At 42.2% G+C, this 16,840-nt stretch overlaps 1 protein-coding gene across 4 annotated transcripts in view; it reads right to left on the bottom strand.

Annotated features, from left to right (window-relative positions):
• VGLL4 (vestigial like family member 4) overlaps positions 1–16,840 on the bottom strand; it is a 159,424-nt gene that overhangs the window by 65,576 nt on the left and 77,008 nt on the right. The window contains exon 1 of one of the 4 annotated variants that reach the window (XM_032647917.1): positions 15,257–15,867. The exons of the other annotated variants lie outside the window; for them this stretch is intronic. Within the exon in view, the coding sequence (XP_032503808.1) occupies positions 15,257–15,338 (82 nt within the window). The 5' untranslated portion in view covers positions 15,339–15,867. Of the gene's footprint in view, positions 1–15,256; positions 15,868–16,840 lie in introns of those variants that run through there. 4 annotated transcript variants of the gene reach the window in all.

Here is a 16,840-nt window from a genome sequence, read left to right as displayed (position 1 = left end):
TCTGAAATCTTTGAAGTGCCAAAGACCTTCCTTCTACCTACCTACCTACCTATCTATCTATGTGGGTACATATGTATAGATATATATTTTTTAACTTTATATATAATAGAAATGTTCTAAATATACATACATACCTATCAATAGACATCCATGTAAAATTAGAGGTCTAACACAGAAACTCCAATTTCACTGCCATACATACACACACACACACACACACACACACTGAGATGTGTGTATATAAATCACCACAACTAAAGTGCAAATTACTTGACAGCGAGGAAACTACCATCTTCCTCTAGAGCCATCTGTGCAACGTATAAGTGAGTGCCCAAAACTGAACAGAATAAAGACAAAGGCAGAGACTGTCAGTCTACCTGTGAGCAGAAATTATCACTCAGATACTGAAAATAAAGCATGCTACTGCACCAGGGGGTTATACCATAGGACTGTGACCATGACATTTTGCTGGGGTTCAAGTGCAGATCAGCAAACAAAACGGTTTGCTTTTCTTCTGCTTTTCAGGGCTGAAGAAGACATCATAGTCTGTATAACTGCTCAGCCTAACCTCTATCCAGGAGCTGTTACTGCTTCTTAAAAAACATTAACTTTTGGATAAATAAAATGTGACCCATCCATACAAGGGACTATTATTCAGCCATAGAAAAGAATGAAGCAGTGACACCTGCTACAGCATGAGTGAGCCTTTCATTATGCTAAGTGCAAGAAGCCAGTCACAAAAACCCATGTATGATATGATTCCATTTACATGAAACATTCAGAACATGCAGCTCTATAGAGACAGAAAGTAAACCAGTGGTTACCAGGGCCCGGGAGGAAGGGAAGGAATGAAGAGGGACTGCCAGTGGGAACAAGATTTCTTTTGACACTGATGAAAATGTTCTAATCTTAGATCGGGGTGATGGTTGCACAATTCTGCGAATATACAAAAAACCACTGAACTGTACATTTTAAACGGGAGAATTTTATGATATGCAAATTATATCTCAGTAAAGCTGTTAAAAAAACACTAGATTAAAAAAACAGCTATCATCTTTTAAAAGCTATAGCAGAAACAGAGCCAACATGGAGGACAGTAAATATGGTGGCTCCTTATCTTTCCAAGATTCTCAAGATAAACCCTGCACATTAGAACAATTAGTCCATCAACCGTCACGGCTACTATGTAACCAAAGTGAGATGAATCAAACACAGAAGGGAAAGTTTCTAAACCCAAAGAAATAAACTGTGCAAAACACACACGCACAAACACATACACACCACAAAATCAAAACAACACGAGTCCCTGTATGGGTATGTATGTGTCCCCGTGTCACTCATGTCACCGGAGTTTCTCTCACTCTCCTCTTGTTACTTAAAAGATAAGCCCTGGGAAGGGCAGGAACTTGATTTTTTTTTTTTTTTTTTTTCCTCATGACACATAAGACCTAGCACAGCTGAAGATTTCAAAACCTTTAAAGGCAGCAATAAGTATTTTAAGGTGCACCAACTATTCCCTGAACTGCACTCTGGACACCACTGTGACCACTATAAGCTGTGATTATCCCCCATCAGCGATGGGAATGGGGGAGTCATTCTACAGAAAATCCCTCACAGGCAAACTAGACAGCATTCAAATCTTCCATAAAGTGAGCTGAAGAACATGTTGCTAGAACTTCACAAACATACAAATGAGTGAGCAAAGCTCAACAGTACACAGATGAAGCCAGAGATTGTCAAGTCTACCTCGCATAACAGCCAAATTATCTCAGCCCTCTAAAATAAGGGCTCTGTGATCTCACATCACCACGCACTCACTTAGTGCCGGCCACGACACAGCAAGATGTGCTACTTACTAGCAGCGGGATACACAAAAGATAGTAGACTCCCTGCCTTGCGTATGTGTACACACACACACACACACACACACACACACACACGCCAATAAAACTGAATTTTAAAAATTATTGGTAAGCATGCAAATGAGTGTTGTCATTTCCAAGGCAGTCATTCTGGAATGACTTGAACCTACTTATTCCAAAGAAAACTGTCACTGATTAAAATATATTTTCAAACTCCACTTGTGGAACTGGCTTTAGAATGACATAGGAAAAAGCAGCTCATCATTTTATAGGCACACTTACATAGAACTGAGCCTGGCAGAGAATGAGCCCTCTGCAAGTATCTAATATATATATTTAATTACTGGTAACTGTTTAAAATAGTCAAAAGAATGTATCTCGGACCATGAAGGCAACTTCTAAATCACCGGCAGTGTTCTCGGAATGAGATCATCAGAGGGTTAAGTGTGTAATTTTCCAGGGTAACTATTTTGAAGACAAGCTTCAGCACCTTACCTATTTAGATGGAAGCTGTTACATTTGTTTGCTTTCGATGTCACGCTGTATTTACATTAAAGATAACAAAATACAAGGTAATCTAACTGCTAAATGAATATTACAGGCTGTAAACTCTACAGAAACTCAAAAGAAAAGGATATAAACATCATCAGACATTGAAAGACAACAAGGCATCTTGCCAGGAATTGAGAACTTAACAGGTTACGGTACTATTCCTGCCTATAAAAAGTTTCAGGTAAAGTTTTATAAATGGAGGCTGAAGGATATATAGAATTCATGTTGCTGGAAAGGAGCGTGGAGGGCATTCGAAAGGGGGGGGGGGGCGGGGCACAGATTAAAAGAACCTAAAGAGGGAATGGGAGGTAAACCAGGAGATAAATCAAACTGGAGCTGAGAGACCTTAATCCCCGAGCTTTCTTTTAACAGGCCAGTGGGTGGATGAATCATTACCCAACGTGAACTAAAGCAAAGCAACACTATACTACGGGAAAGTGTTTCCAAAAAAAGAGGCCTCTGTGCCACGTTGGTGTTTGTTCACATCTCTCACTCTGGCTGCCTCGTGGTTTCCATGGCTTTGGATTTACCCACTTGGAAAAACAACCCCTCCTTTGAACAATACCAAAATCACTACCTCTGCCCTGCAATTAGACAACAAACATACATATTCCAGCCTCTAACTGAGGCCATCAACTCACCCAAAGCAGAGACTATGTATTTTGGCACGTCATACCGATCAGCAGTGTCCTAGTAGGTATTCCAATAAGTAACGGATTATAAGTTAACAGTGAAAAATACCTGGATAGTGTCCAATGATAAACCCCCAGCAGGGCTAAAATTTAAGACTGGCGACACCCCGTACTGGTGAGGACACAGAGTTCCTGGAGCCCTTAGGTGCTGCTGGTGGGAGCGTCAGATGGTACAACGACTTTGGAAAACAGTTGAGCAGTTTCTAAAAAAAGTTCAGCTTACCCAATGACCCAGCAATTCCACCCATGAGTATTTATCCAAGAGAAAGGAGCACATACGTCCACAAAAAGGCTTGTGTAAAAATGTTGGGAGGCTGCACCACAAAGTGAACAGACTGAATACCACTGACCTGTACCCTAAAAACGGCTAAAATAACACATTTTATGGTATACCTTTGCCACCGTGAAACAGCTGTTTAGAGCATCTTTATTCGTAATGGTTAAAACCTGGAAACAAGACAAATGTCCATCAACCTGAGAACAGAGAAGCAAACTGTGATATACTCGTGTGACAGACTATAGCAGGGCAATCCAAGAGAACAAACTACTGATCTGGGCAACAACGTGGACCAATCTCAGAAATATTACGCCGAGCACAAGAAGCTGGAATCAAATGATTCTACTGACGTGCAGCCCAAGAGCCTGCAAAACTAATTCACGACCACTGAGTCGAAGCAGTGGTAACGTTACCTCTGGGGGATGGGTACCGCCTAGCGAGGAGGCATGAAGGAACTTTCTGTGGTGATGAAAATGTGCTATGTCTTGATCTGGGTAGTGGTTACAAAAAGTAAAAACAGAGGGGGAAAATTCTCGAACCCATGCCCTTAAGATTTCACCGTAATTAATTATGTCTCAACGCAAACGAAAGAAAAAAAGGAAACCAAACAGGTGGGACACTCCAGTCCATTATCCACATGAAGTCCAAGACTGACTTTTTGTCTAGCCCTCAGCAAACACTCTGTTATCACAAAATAAGAGCTCCCAATAAAAATTCCTTTGGGTTACTGGAGGATCTATCCCAGACAGGGCAATATCTTTTAAGGTCTGACTAGAGTAGTTTAAAAAGAACATACAACTAATCCATTGATCTCCTGGGCTTTTTTTTTTTTTTAATTCACTGAATTTGTAAATTCTAAATATATATTTTATTCCTACTAGGACCTAAATGAACCATTTGACTACCTTGGGTTTTTTTAAGTTGAGAAGACTGCAATGAACACTAGTTCCCAATATAACAGACAGGTACAATGAAGCAAGGCAGTCTGACTCTGATCACAGTGAATAAACCAAGTAGGAGACTCCACACTTCTAAGATTCCAAAGGAAACTTTTTTCAAGTCTCCTCAACATACGTTTAAGTCCTTCACAAGACAATAAGGGAAACCATCCACGCAAAGCTTGGGAATGCAAGCAGTCACTTTTTGAGTGTGGATAAAACTACTGTAAACAGTAAGTCAGCTAAGAGACAGCAACCTGTAATAATAACGCTTTTCATGACCTGTAGTTACCTTCTTTCTTTATTTACATCTTCATTGTGTGCCTCCCATCTTCGCTGTTATGCTCCAAAAACTCAGGGATCCTGCTGTCTATTTTGTTGACATCTACATCCCCAGCACATACAACAGTGCCTGGCACGCAACAGGTATTAAATATTTTCCCATAAATGATCAGTTCACTTCATAGACTAAAGGCAAGTGATTAGAAAACAAGATGAGGGGCTTCCCTGGTGGCGCAGTGGTTAAGAACCCGCCTGCCAATGCAGGGGACACGGGTTCGAGCCCTGGTCCGGGAAGATTCCACATGCCGCGGAGCAACTAAGCCAGTGCGCCACAACTACTGAGCCCACGTGCCACAACTACTGAGCCCACGCGCCACAACTACGGAAGCCCGCACACCTAGAGCCCACGCTCCACAACAAGAGAAGCCACCGCAATGAGAAGCCCGCGCACGGCAACGAAGAGTAGCCCCCGCTCGTTGCAACTAGAGAAAGCCTGTGCACAGCAACGGAGACCCAACACAGCCAAAAACAAACAAACAAATAAATAAATAAATATAAAAATAAAATGATGAGATCAATGTGTCTCCCCAGTGGGCTGTGCCCCTTCTATTAAAAACAAAAAAACAGATGAGATGGGGCAGTTATTTCTAAGCAACCAGCCCACTTCAAAATGTTTCTCTACAGACACTGAGCCTTAAAGAGTGCCCCCCCAACCTTCATATGCCTCCTTTTCCTGGCTCTCTGTCCCCCCTCTAAGAACATTCTAAGGATTAACAAACTCCCTTGTGTTCTCAACTAACTGAGCATCCCTGGGCTAATCACACAAATCCAATGTCTCTTTATCTTTAATGAAAAGACAGTGGAGTGGATTCACTCATAAGCAGACACCACGGTGCTTGATGCTAAGAACAAAGAGACCAAAGACAAAGGCGTGGCCCTCCCAGAGCTTACAGCAAGGCAGACAGGTGAGTACAAATGCTCTGACAGAAGCACACGTGGCACGCCATGCAAACGCAACACCTAACCCTGCCAAGAAGGTAGGGGTGAAGAGGGTCACTTTCCAGAAGAAGCCTCTGCCCTTGAGGGAGAGGTTAACAGGCGTCATGAGAAAGAAGAGGTGGAATTTCAGGAAGAGGCCACGGCTCACTGGAAGGAAGGAGTCGGGTGTGTGTGGCCCACAGGTGCAGGTGAAGGAGCGATGGGAGACATGACGTGGGCGACAGAGTAGTGGAGGATGAGGCTGGAAGGGTACATGAGGAATGACACTCCCGTGATGTTACAGACCAAGGCCCAGAGGGAACGTGATGAGAGGTGGGATCAGTGATGTGGTTATTTTAGTGCTAATGAAGAAAACCCATGGAGACCTGACTAAGAGAAGAGTTCCTAGGACCTCTTCAACTTCTTATTCTAGTCTTTGTTCCTAGGTGACCATTCTTATTCTCTATCCCAAATTACTATCTCCAGCAGTGGCCACTTCTCTGAGCTCTAAACCTATATACTCAACTTTCTAATACTTATCTCTCCTTTGAAATTTCAAAGATCCTTCAAACTCAACACACCCAAAACTAAACTCACGAAACTCACAATCTCACCACAGAACCCAGTCTTCCCCCCGTGTTTCCCGTCTCTGCAAATGGCAGCACCGTCCCTCCACGTGGACAAGCCGGAAGCTGAGGAAGCAGCCACTATCCTCCCGTCATCTGCCTCTTCCCCTGCTCCCATCCAGAACCACGCCCTTCAGTCTTCTCTCCAAACATCTCTAAAATCTACCGCCTTCTCCAACTCCACTACCCCCGCTGTGACTTGGGTTGCCACCACCTCTTGCCCAAAGCATCGCACAGTCACGTCCTCTCCTATTTCTATTTCCTTCCAATCTATTCTCAAGCTCAGAACAAATGTTTATCAGCCTGCCTCCCTCTTATGTACCCTCCTACCCACCCCCAGGAGCACATAAAGCCCCTGCCGATGCTGCGCACAGCACCTCGTTCACGATGGACTGGGGACCCCGTAAGTCTTTGAGCCAAGGGATGTAAGAATTTTAAGAATCTGGAACAACCAAGGACTAACAAGTGTCCACTGAACGTGCCACGAGGGTAACATTTAGTGACCTTGTCCAAAAAAATTTCAATGGAGTCGTGGGAACAGAAATCAGATGACGGTGGAATGAGGAGCGAATGGACAGAAGCTAAACAGAGAACACTGACCTTCTTCCGATAACCTGGATGGCAAGGAAAAGAGATCTAATAGGTAAAAAGGGAACACAAGGTTTAGGGATGGGTTAGTTTTTGTTTTAAAGTTGGGAGAGACTTGTGCGTAAGCACATGATGAAGGGAAAGACCCAAGAAGAGGAAGAAAGGAAATCAGAAAAGAAACCAATCACTGATAAGTCCCTGAGGCCAGAGGGTAGGGACCTGTGAGCATAAATAGAAGAACCAGCCTTTCACTGGGCCTAGGGGAAAGGAAAGAAGGATGGAGTCAGATTCTGAACAGCCTGCAGGCAGGAAAGCCAAGGAGATGTGGTGGTTCCACTATTTTCTCCTTAAATGGTATATAAGGATTCTTCCCACTCTACAAGAAGGCTCTCTCTCATTCTCTCTCTCTGTCGAACAAAATATAAAACCATGTATGGTATACACATGTGTGTATGTGTGTGTATTTTATATATTTAAAGAGAGAGAATATGTAAAAATATTTATATATATATCATTTTATTTATATATATATATATTATGTGTTATATTTATTATTGGATGCTAAGAGCAATATTTGATGTCTGCTGTTAGTCCTGGAATTCTACTTCACTCTACTGCTTCCCTCTCTTTATTGAAATAAAGCCTCTAACAGAAAAAGGGCTCCATCATCATCTCCAGAAATTGGTGGTAATTGTTCCCAATGGGGAATTCAGTGGGGCAGTGTTACAAAACTTTACATAGGTTTCACACCGAGAATGACTACTATTTTCCATCCCTTTTACCCTCCACTCCATAGAACTTCTAGCCTGGTACTATAGCTGCTATTACATATTTCTTTAAAAAGCTACCCAAATCACTGTCCTGGGTGATTTTAAGCACTGGCAAAGAGGTCAGAGCTTTTCAGCAGGGAAATAAAACACGGTTCTCTGTGGGGTCAACCAATAGTTTATCAGTTGCTCATCCAAAAAAACAATAGTTTAAAAGGACACGCATAGTAAGAAAGGGAGAAAATGGGTACAGGAGAAAGCTGCCGACAACGAAATAAAATTTTAAAGTAATCCCTTGTCACTTTAATAGGGCTGCCACGTCATGGAAGATGTGTTTGTTTTCAAAGGGGGGGAAACATGCAGAAATCTGCACTCATCACTCCCTCGACTGTTAACAGGGAAACAGCACAGGCTCTGTCCAGCACAAGGTGAGGGAGTGTGAACACTGCTGCACTGCTCGGCAGAAAGCACCCGTATCAAACCATTCAATTCTGGAATTCACTCCGTTAAAATCTAATCACTAGCCAAGAAGAATTAACAGGCAACTCTTTTCATGCAAAACATATAAAATAAACACCAAGAGGGATACATACGGATGATCCTCCTTCTTCATTCATAATTTTAGATGGTGCATGAGGCCGACTATTGTTTCAGCTCTGTGTTGCTCTCCAGCAGCCACCTCTATACAATGCAGAGTATTGTTTGAGTCCTGGAACAAACAATTTAAGCTTTTTCTGTATATCTAAAAGTCCCTGCATTACCATCCAAGGAAACCTGGCGCTGCGACAAAGCTGACTTGTAACAAGTCTCAGCCTTCAAGCAAATTGCTCATTAATGCACAACTAAAGTTTCTGTTCAGACCCTAATTAACCTATGTATCTCCAGAAGTGTCCCCCCCCACCCTCCCCCAGTTCTGCGCTCTCCAAAACTGGGCAGAATTTTTGCTTTGAATTTTATTTTATTTATTTTTTTATACAGCAGGTTGTTATTAGTTATCCATTTTATACACATCAGTGTATACATGTCAATCCCAATGTCCCAATTCATCCCACCACCCCTCACCCCCCCACCCCGCCACTTTCCCCCCTTGGTGTCCATACGTTTGTTCTCTACATCTGTGCTGGGCAGAATTTTTCTAACACACAATTTTCCATTACACATGGATGCTGGTGGGCTTTAACTGTGGTGACGACTGTGACCAAAATACTGACTGAAAAAAAAGTTCAGACCAAAGCAACACCACGTCTGTTAACAGGGGAGCAGCAGGTGAGTGAAAAGGGAGGCTGGGACATCCGCGAAAGTTCCAGGGTGAAGCCGCCCCCCACCCGAGAAGCAGGCTTCATATGGAGAAGACAACCTCTTAGGACATGGCCACTACTTTAAAAGATCTCATAAACAAGACAGAGAAGACTTACAGGATAATTCCAATTAAACGGGGCTAAAAATAACCCACAAAAAACCAAAAAAAAACCACCAGACAAAATTAAGCTAATTTGTCTAGAATGGCACACATAGGTAGTAAACGTATAAAGAAAAGCAAGTTACAACTGCGACGCCCTCTTGGGGTCGGGAGGAATTCTGACTGGGAGAGAATACTTGAAGGAGGCGATCGAATACTTCTTCACCTGATTATGATTACAAGGTTGATTATTCTTAAACTATAAATTACACATGTTTTATGTACTTTTATGTCTATGTATGTTCCATAACAAAAAATGCTAAGAGACCGAGACACACACAGAGAGACAGACACAGACAGAGAAAGATCAACCCAAGACCTAACACATTCCTTAGCAGAGCAGAGGCATTCCATACATGTTTAAGAGAATGGATACTGGGTTACAAAAGCACAGTACTGAGCCTTCTCCAATCACTTACTAAATATTTTTCAGTTTGTTATGTTTACAGACTTCTTTGCAAACAGATGGGTGAAATGTTAAGAGTTCAGAAAAGATCATATAAATAGCCACAAATTAAAGACAACTTTCAGAAGAGATTTTCTATTTTGTTTAGCATAAATAAACGTTCTTTCAACTAGCAGTGATTCACACTGTTAGGATTAAAACATATCCTGTATACAATACACTGAAATTAAAACAATCTACAGAATTCTAAGGAAGAAAATGCAGAAAAGGCAAGATAAGAAAGCAAACTGATGGCAATAATCCCTCAGAACTTAGGAGAACATGTAACATTCAGGAAGGCAGAGAGAAAGAAAGCAAAAGAGAGAAAATCAAAATTTCAGACTCTGCTCTTAAAATAAAGTGGTTGAAGTTTTTGGGGGGCTGGGGTGGGGTGAGCGGCTGATATATGAATTGATTAAAAAATAAAAGGGAGAGGGACTATTTTGTAAGACAAACTGACGTTGCTGAGGAAGGCTTGAGCCCAGCTCCAAGGAGCCCAGTATATACATAGATACCACTAAATATAAACAGTCACGGAATAAACGTGCAGATACAGAGAGATAAAACAGATACAGTCAGAAACAATCCCTGGTAAGACTGACTTTATATCTTTGTGTACATGCAGAAGTGCTAAATCTGGATCTAATTTCTTCACGACAAAACCCAGTTTTCTGCAACATCCTCACAATAAAGCAGAACCAAACTATTAAGGAGAGGTATCGAATCTTCTCATACGCAGAGGGGGAATTTCTTCATATCTTACGGTGTGTTTTTAAAATAATCTTCCTTCACAGCGAATGAATCCAAACACCCTAGGAATTGAAGGCCCTGAGAACGAGAGTGAAGTAAGGCGGAAGGAAGGAAGAGAAATCCGCCTTCCAAAACAAAGCTGATGTAGGTTCCAAGAAACAGCCAAGTAAAATAATCCTTCCAGAAAAGGGTAGAGAAACAAGGGAGGGGAGCCGGAAGGAAGGAGGGGATAATCACACGTTCCCTCCCAAACTGCAGATAGAAGGAATACATACTGGCCAGGTCCTCGCGGGAGAGCTCTTGGGTTCACCTGAGTTTGTTTTATTAACCAAGCTCCTCCCAACCTCTCCTCCTCTCCCCCCTCCCCGCTCTCTCTCCAGCTCTCCTTCCCCCCCTCCCCCCTCACTCCCGACCCTCTCGTACAAATTAAAAGCCACAGTAAAATGAATTTCCACAGCAAAACAGCTGCAGATACTTTACCTCACCCCTGGGTGAAGAGCTGGTCATTTGATGTTCGGGGCGGGGGACAGAATACAGCCAGTACAAAGCAGCTCTGCTCTGTGCCCTTTTCAACTCACTAGTCCCGGACACTCCTAAGTTTCCTGATGCCTCTGAGCTCATTAGACAAAGAACAATGAAACCAGGACTCCATTAAACTGCTGCTGGTTAAACTGGCAGAAAACAAAAGAAATCCGTCAGCAGGGCATGGGCCTCGCTCACATCCCTAGTAGGGTCTCACTCGACTCAACCACCCTTGTTGTGTACATTTTCCTTTCAATTCCAGAAAATTCATTTATATGTAGCCTGTGATGAAACAAGTAATAATTAAGTTCTGAAACAATGAACAGCTCTAAAAGTCCAGGAACTTATAATGCTCTTCTCTTAAACTTTCAGAAGATCTGAAGATACAATCTATTCTTCCTTTCTCCCAATATAAATCACACCAGTAAATTAAAAGGGAAGAATTCTTCTACCAAATTACACCTTAATGGCTCTTAACCCATAATTAAAGTATCAGTAACAGCAGCTTAAAGCCACGGCCAACCAGGAGTACACTTATTAAGACCTAGGTTTTCAGCACTAAGTAATTATGTAAATAGAACTATCAGCCATCTTGAGAAAAGTCCATGGTCGAACCAGCTCCCTGGTCCCTTGAGGAAACTCTCTGTGACTGGCATCTACACAGGGCCTCCTCCCCTGCAGTCAGAGCAAAGTTAGCAAAGCGACGCGCCAAAGGAGCGAGGAAAGCTTATTCCGAGGACTCTCCTCGCCTAGAGCCCTGATTACCGCCTTCCCTGATTATCACAAGAGTTTGGGCACCTAGACCAACAACTGGTTTCAGAGCAAAGAAGAATCCAGGTCAGACTCAGCTGTGCATCGTGACCCAAGATGCTGTCCCTGTGCTGCGGGCTGTGAAGGTCCCTGGGACAGAGCATGGCCCCTAACATCAAGGAGGTGATGATTAATTAAGGAGGCAAGACATCCAATAATTTTGGAGAGGTGGTGCGGTATAGAAGAATCACAGACTAACTGAAACCACTTTGCTCCTCAATTCAATTCTGTCACAAACTTTCTGAATAAACTCGGACAGACAAGTTACCTCTCTCTAGGTCTCAGTTTTCTTGGCAAAAACAAGGCAAATGTATTAGCTATATCTAAGGCCCTGGATAGCTCTGCAATAATTAGATAATTAGAGAACATGAGACAGTATAAAATTAAGTGCTAAATTATACAGCAGCGACCACAGCTGCCGACAGAGAGATTTCATTGATTTCTGAGTCCACCACTTCCTGAGAGCCACACCAGGCACTGTGCCAGGACTCAGGGATACAGTGACCAAGACAAAGCCCCGCCTTCATGAGGCTTTCGGTCTATTAGTGGCGTATTCTCAGGAGTTCAGAGGGGGAAAAAATGAAGGCTCCTTTTCAAGGAGATAGAGGCAAAACTGGGATTCAAGTGGGTATAATTTGAACATACAGTAGGAAGGGTGATGAATGATGAACTGGCTAACTGTTGATTATTTCAGTAATAAACCAGAGATTTTTGAAAAGACACATTAATACCCAAGCAGAGTTCTGCTAATTGGCTTATCACCAATGAAGGTAATTAGTTCCCATAAGTTAGCCAAACGCAGATTCTTCCTGCCCTTTGCCAATCATCTTCTCCTATCCCAACAGGTCCCCACCCCAAATCTATTTGTGGTTCATTTTTTTTCCTTAATTCTCTTTTCAATTATGCTTGTGGATTTCTACCGTGAAAGTCAGGAGCAGACACCAAGCAGAGAGTCCATATCTAAGCCATCTGGAGTCTACCCTAAATGTGGGGTTTTAGGAAGACCTTGTAGTCTATGAGAGAATTGGCTAAAAAAGACCTATTTGTGTATAAGTTCCTAGAGAGGCTGAGGAAAGATGGTGCAGACACATGGTTTATTTTGTGGAGTAGAGCTCTAATACAAATAAGGAAAACAGTACAACTAACCTAGAGAATAATTAACCGTCAACATCTTACCTTCTTAAGACTAAAAATTCAGAAAACTATTTTGTCCCTTATTTTTAAGAGAAGTGAAACATGCCTGGGCCCTAAGTGAAATCAAACACTGCCCACCAACTGTACATTCCATTTTGCAAATAACTTCCCTGGAATGCTGGTGAGCTGATAGATTTAATACGAATACTTTCAAAGTGCTGGACTTAAAAGGAACAATAACTATTCCAACTTTTCTTACACCCCCCCCAAAAAAAATCCCATCTAAGATTTATGCCCATCTTCTAAACACCCTTTTGAGTTCAGAGCAGATGTGTGCAATGTTTACACTGAGAAAACCACTAGGACATAAACAGCCCACTATAAACACCACTCAGATTTTGCTGTGCTTTTCTTCATTTCCTGTGTATTTATTTTGGTGTTAAAATAATGTTAACTTTCATAATAAGGAAAATAGCAGCAGATGTTTAAACCAAACAGACTACAGCACATCATCCCACACATCTACTCAACTTTCAGAATCAAAGTTTCTTCCTCCCAATTAAGAAGGAAGCCTAGAAGACCACTCCCGTGTATGGTACCTACTAAACAACAGATCAACCTGGACAAGCTTTCCGTAAGCTTTTCCTCACCACCTGCAGACATAAAAAATTAACGTGGTATCAATTTCCTAATAATCCCTATATTCCTCTCTCAGGCTGCTTATTATGCTTTGTTTTATTCTGAAAATATCTTATTACTCAATGACAAAGACAATCCAACAGAAAGTGCCTTGAAAGTTTTCAGTTTCTTGTTCACTGAAAAAAAATTCTTTTAAACTAACTGCAATGTTAATTTCGCAGGAAACACGCCTGGTGGCTTCCTGCTTAGACCACTCTAAAAGGGACTTGAGGACACAGGGGGGGCGGGAAGGGGAAGCTGGGATGAAGTGAGAGAGTAGCATTGACATACATACCCTGCCAGATATAAAATAGATAGCTAGTGGGAAGCAGCTGCACAGCACAGGGAGATCAGCTCAGTGCTTTATGACACTTAGAGGGGTGGGAATAGGGAGGGTGGAGGGAGGCTCCAGAGGCAGGGGATACAGGAGTATATGGATACATATAGCTGATTCACTTTGTTGTACAGCAGAAACTAACACAACATTGTAAAGCAATTATACTCCAATAAAGATGTAAAAAAAAAAAGTCTGCCTTTTAAATGAGTGACTTTAGAAACAGGATGATTACCTACAGCAGCAGATTCAAAGAAAGCAATTCACCAAAATTCGCATTCCTGGAACAAGTAGGATTAAAAAAAAAAAAAAAAAGACTACTTTAAATATGAGATTCTCATCCACAAAGTTAAATAAAACCAAGAATGAGGTTTTTTCCTTGAAGGGGAAAGGGTAAGTTTTTGACTGCTTGGGCAACAGGGCTAAAGTTTCTACACGAAAAATACAAGTGGATCGGCTCACCCAAGTTTCTTCCATGTTTTCTCTTTCTAGAGCAATGTTCAGTTCACTATAGGCAGAGACATGGAAACTTCTGCTGCTGAATCAGAAGGGAGATGTCTCCTTGATGTGTATGTGGTTAAACAAAAAACACTTCCCCTGCCAAGCTGAATTCCCCCGGAGATGGGTCTCCGGCTACTCAGACTCAGACCATTACCACTTTTTCAAATCGCACGTAGATAATGCTGGATTAAGAAATTCCCTTTTCTCTTCTTACTACTAATAGAGACAGCTTGAAATACTACAGGGCAGTGGGGAAATACCTCATGGTTTAGTAGGAGGTAATAAGTGATAAGATTTCAGAGTTGTTTTTTTGTTTTTGTTTTTTAATTTAGCTTTCTGGTTGGTGGATTGTGCAATCACTTCCACAAGGGACAGGAGTGTGGAGGGAACATCCTTCAATGTCAGAACTCTCCCAGAGCTGTACAGGAAACGGGAAATCAGACAAAGGGCCAGTCTGTGCTCTGTGACATGGGTGCCCTTCCAGGCCCCCAAACTGAATAGAAAAATTCTTCATTGTTTGGGACAATCGCTCTTGAACACAAAAACGCACTGTAACTTTCTGTTCCCCTCTACGTGAAAATCCAAAGTTCTTGCTGGCTGTTGGACTACAACAGGAATACTGTATGTAGATAGTGTAAGTATGAAAGCAAAAAAAAAAAAAAAAAAGAGAGAGAGAAAACCTGGCATGTTTAACTTTTTACTTGGGTCCAGAAGTTCCTCCTCTAAAGAAAACACCAACAGAAATCAAAAAAGAAATACAATTTAAAAGAGTTTAAAATGTGAGGAGTTAGTATGTTGCAAGCATAAAGCAAACTTTTAACAATGTATATTTTCCCACCTCCCCGCCCCCGCCCCGCCCCCACCTCCACTGTAACCCCTGAAGGCTAAGATACAAACAACAAACTTTGTCCCGAAAACAGTACCTAAGAACCGCTTGCCTTTCAAAGCATCCTAAAGTCTCAAGAAAGAGAACAAAATGCACAGAAGGCAATGAGAACCGGAAAGGAGGAGTGGCCTTGACCCAAGCAATAGGATAGCAGTTTCTAGAAGGGAACATCTACCTTCATAGCACAGAATCCCGATGTTGTTGTTCATCTTGTCCAAGTACTGGTAGTTCAACAGGTCCATCTTCATAAATAGCATTTATTGGGCTAGCACAGAAAACCAGCTCTTTGCTTTCGCCCCGAAAAAGTACGTTTCCAAAATCAACTAGTGCTGAGCAGCTCCTGGCTCTTCTCTTAAACTTCACAAAGACGGAGGCCCGGCCTCGGATCAAAACAAAGTAAAAGTGAAAAAAAAAAAAAAAAAGACGCACACAAAATCGAACTTGCAGAAAACCCTTCAAGGGTTCGTGGGCAGACGGTATACGTCCTGGATCCTCAATGGAGCATTTAAAAATCGTTTCAGAAGTCTTTACGGGTCTTTCTTCGACGTAAGAAAGGAGCAAGGAAGGAAAACCCGAAGCCCATTTCCTAGGACAAAGCCGCGCTCGCGCCGCTCACAGCCCGCTGCGAGTTCACTGCGCTGACACGCCGACTATGCCTGGAATGACTCGTATGTGGACGAGCTTCCTCTTCCCAGCGGGAGGGAGCGCGGAGCATGCTCACTGAATCCCCGGGGCTCTTCACATGTCAGGGATGTTTTCTGCACAAGATCAGGCTCTAAATGTACTAAGTGTTTGAAAGAAAGAGAAGGAGGAGGTGGAGAGTCTGCAGGAGGGGCCGGGGCAGAGCTGCTCTTGACAGGAAGCAGCCCTGCCGCTGCAAAACCGGAGGAGGGAAGAGAAAACCCAGGAAGTCGCTTTTTCAGGAGCTGAGTACAAAGTCAAAAATCCATCATGGAAGCAAACTTCCATGGAATTTAACTCTGGTGTAGCTTCACTTTTGGGTTTCAGAAACCCAAAGTGCTTTGCTGTGGTACATATACCACATATTTCTTTTCTTTCCTTCCTTCTCTTTTAAAAGTCGTTTTACAAGGTCCATTTACACTTTAACTGTATATTTAAAATTTCAATGTCATGTTACACATAACTTCTCTCATAATTCTCATAACAACTCACATAAACAGGTCAGGGATGGTATCACCTTTTTACAGCAGCGGAAACTGGGGCTCAGAGGGATTAAATAATGGTATATGGCTCCCAAAAGAGTTGGCAGAACTACTTTTAGAGTGTGTTATTCCCTTTAAAACCTTCTAAAAAATAAGGAGGGGACGAGGGAGAGAGAAAGATAAGGAGAAACAGGAAGAGAGGAAGAGAAAGAGAGAGAGTTTAAGGAAGTAAGACTACATATCCCAAACACAAAGCCTACCTGACACGATGGGTGGGAGGGATAAAATTATTTTCATTTTGCACATAGGAAAGCTGTTCCATCTGTGTTTTAGAGGCTAACAGAATAGCATGCCACCACATCACGTCTTATTGTAAGGACTCGGGCCTTAAACTTCACATCTCCAATATCCAGCACAAGTGGTGCCCAAAAGCTATTTACTGAGTCAGTAAATCACTGAAAGTTCAGAATCCTCAGCGCATGAAGAACACACTAGCAAAATAAAGGGAAGAAAGTAGTTTTCTCTTTGGAGATGGCACCTAGCTTTTGGCACCATGAATAGACTAGTAATTCACCACAGGAGGTGTTTCTATGCTA

This window comes from Phocoena sinus, chromosome 11 (genome assembly GCF_008692025.1).
Source record: "Phocoena sinus isolate mPhoSin1 chromosome 11, mPhoSin1.pri, whole genome shotgun sequence".
NCBI classification, from domain to species: domain Eukaryota; kingdom Metazoa; phylum Chordata; class Mammalia; order Artiodactyla; family Phocoenidae; genus Phocoena; species Phocoena sinus.
Note: the sequence above shows the minus strand (reverse complement) of the source record. Positions and strands in the feature narration are given on the sequence as shown.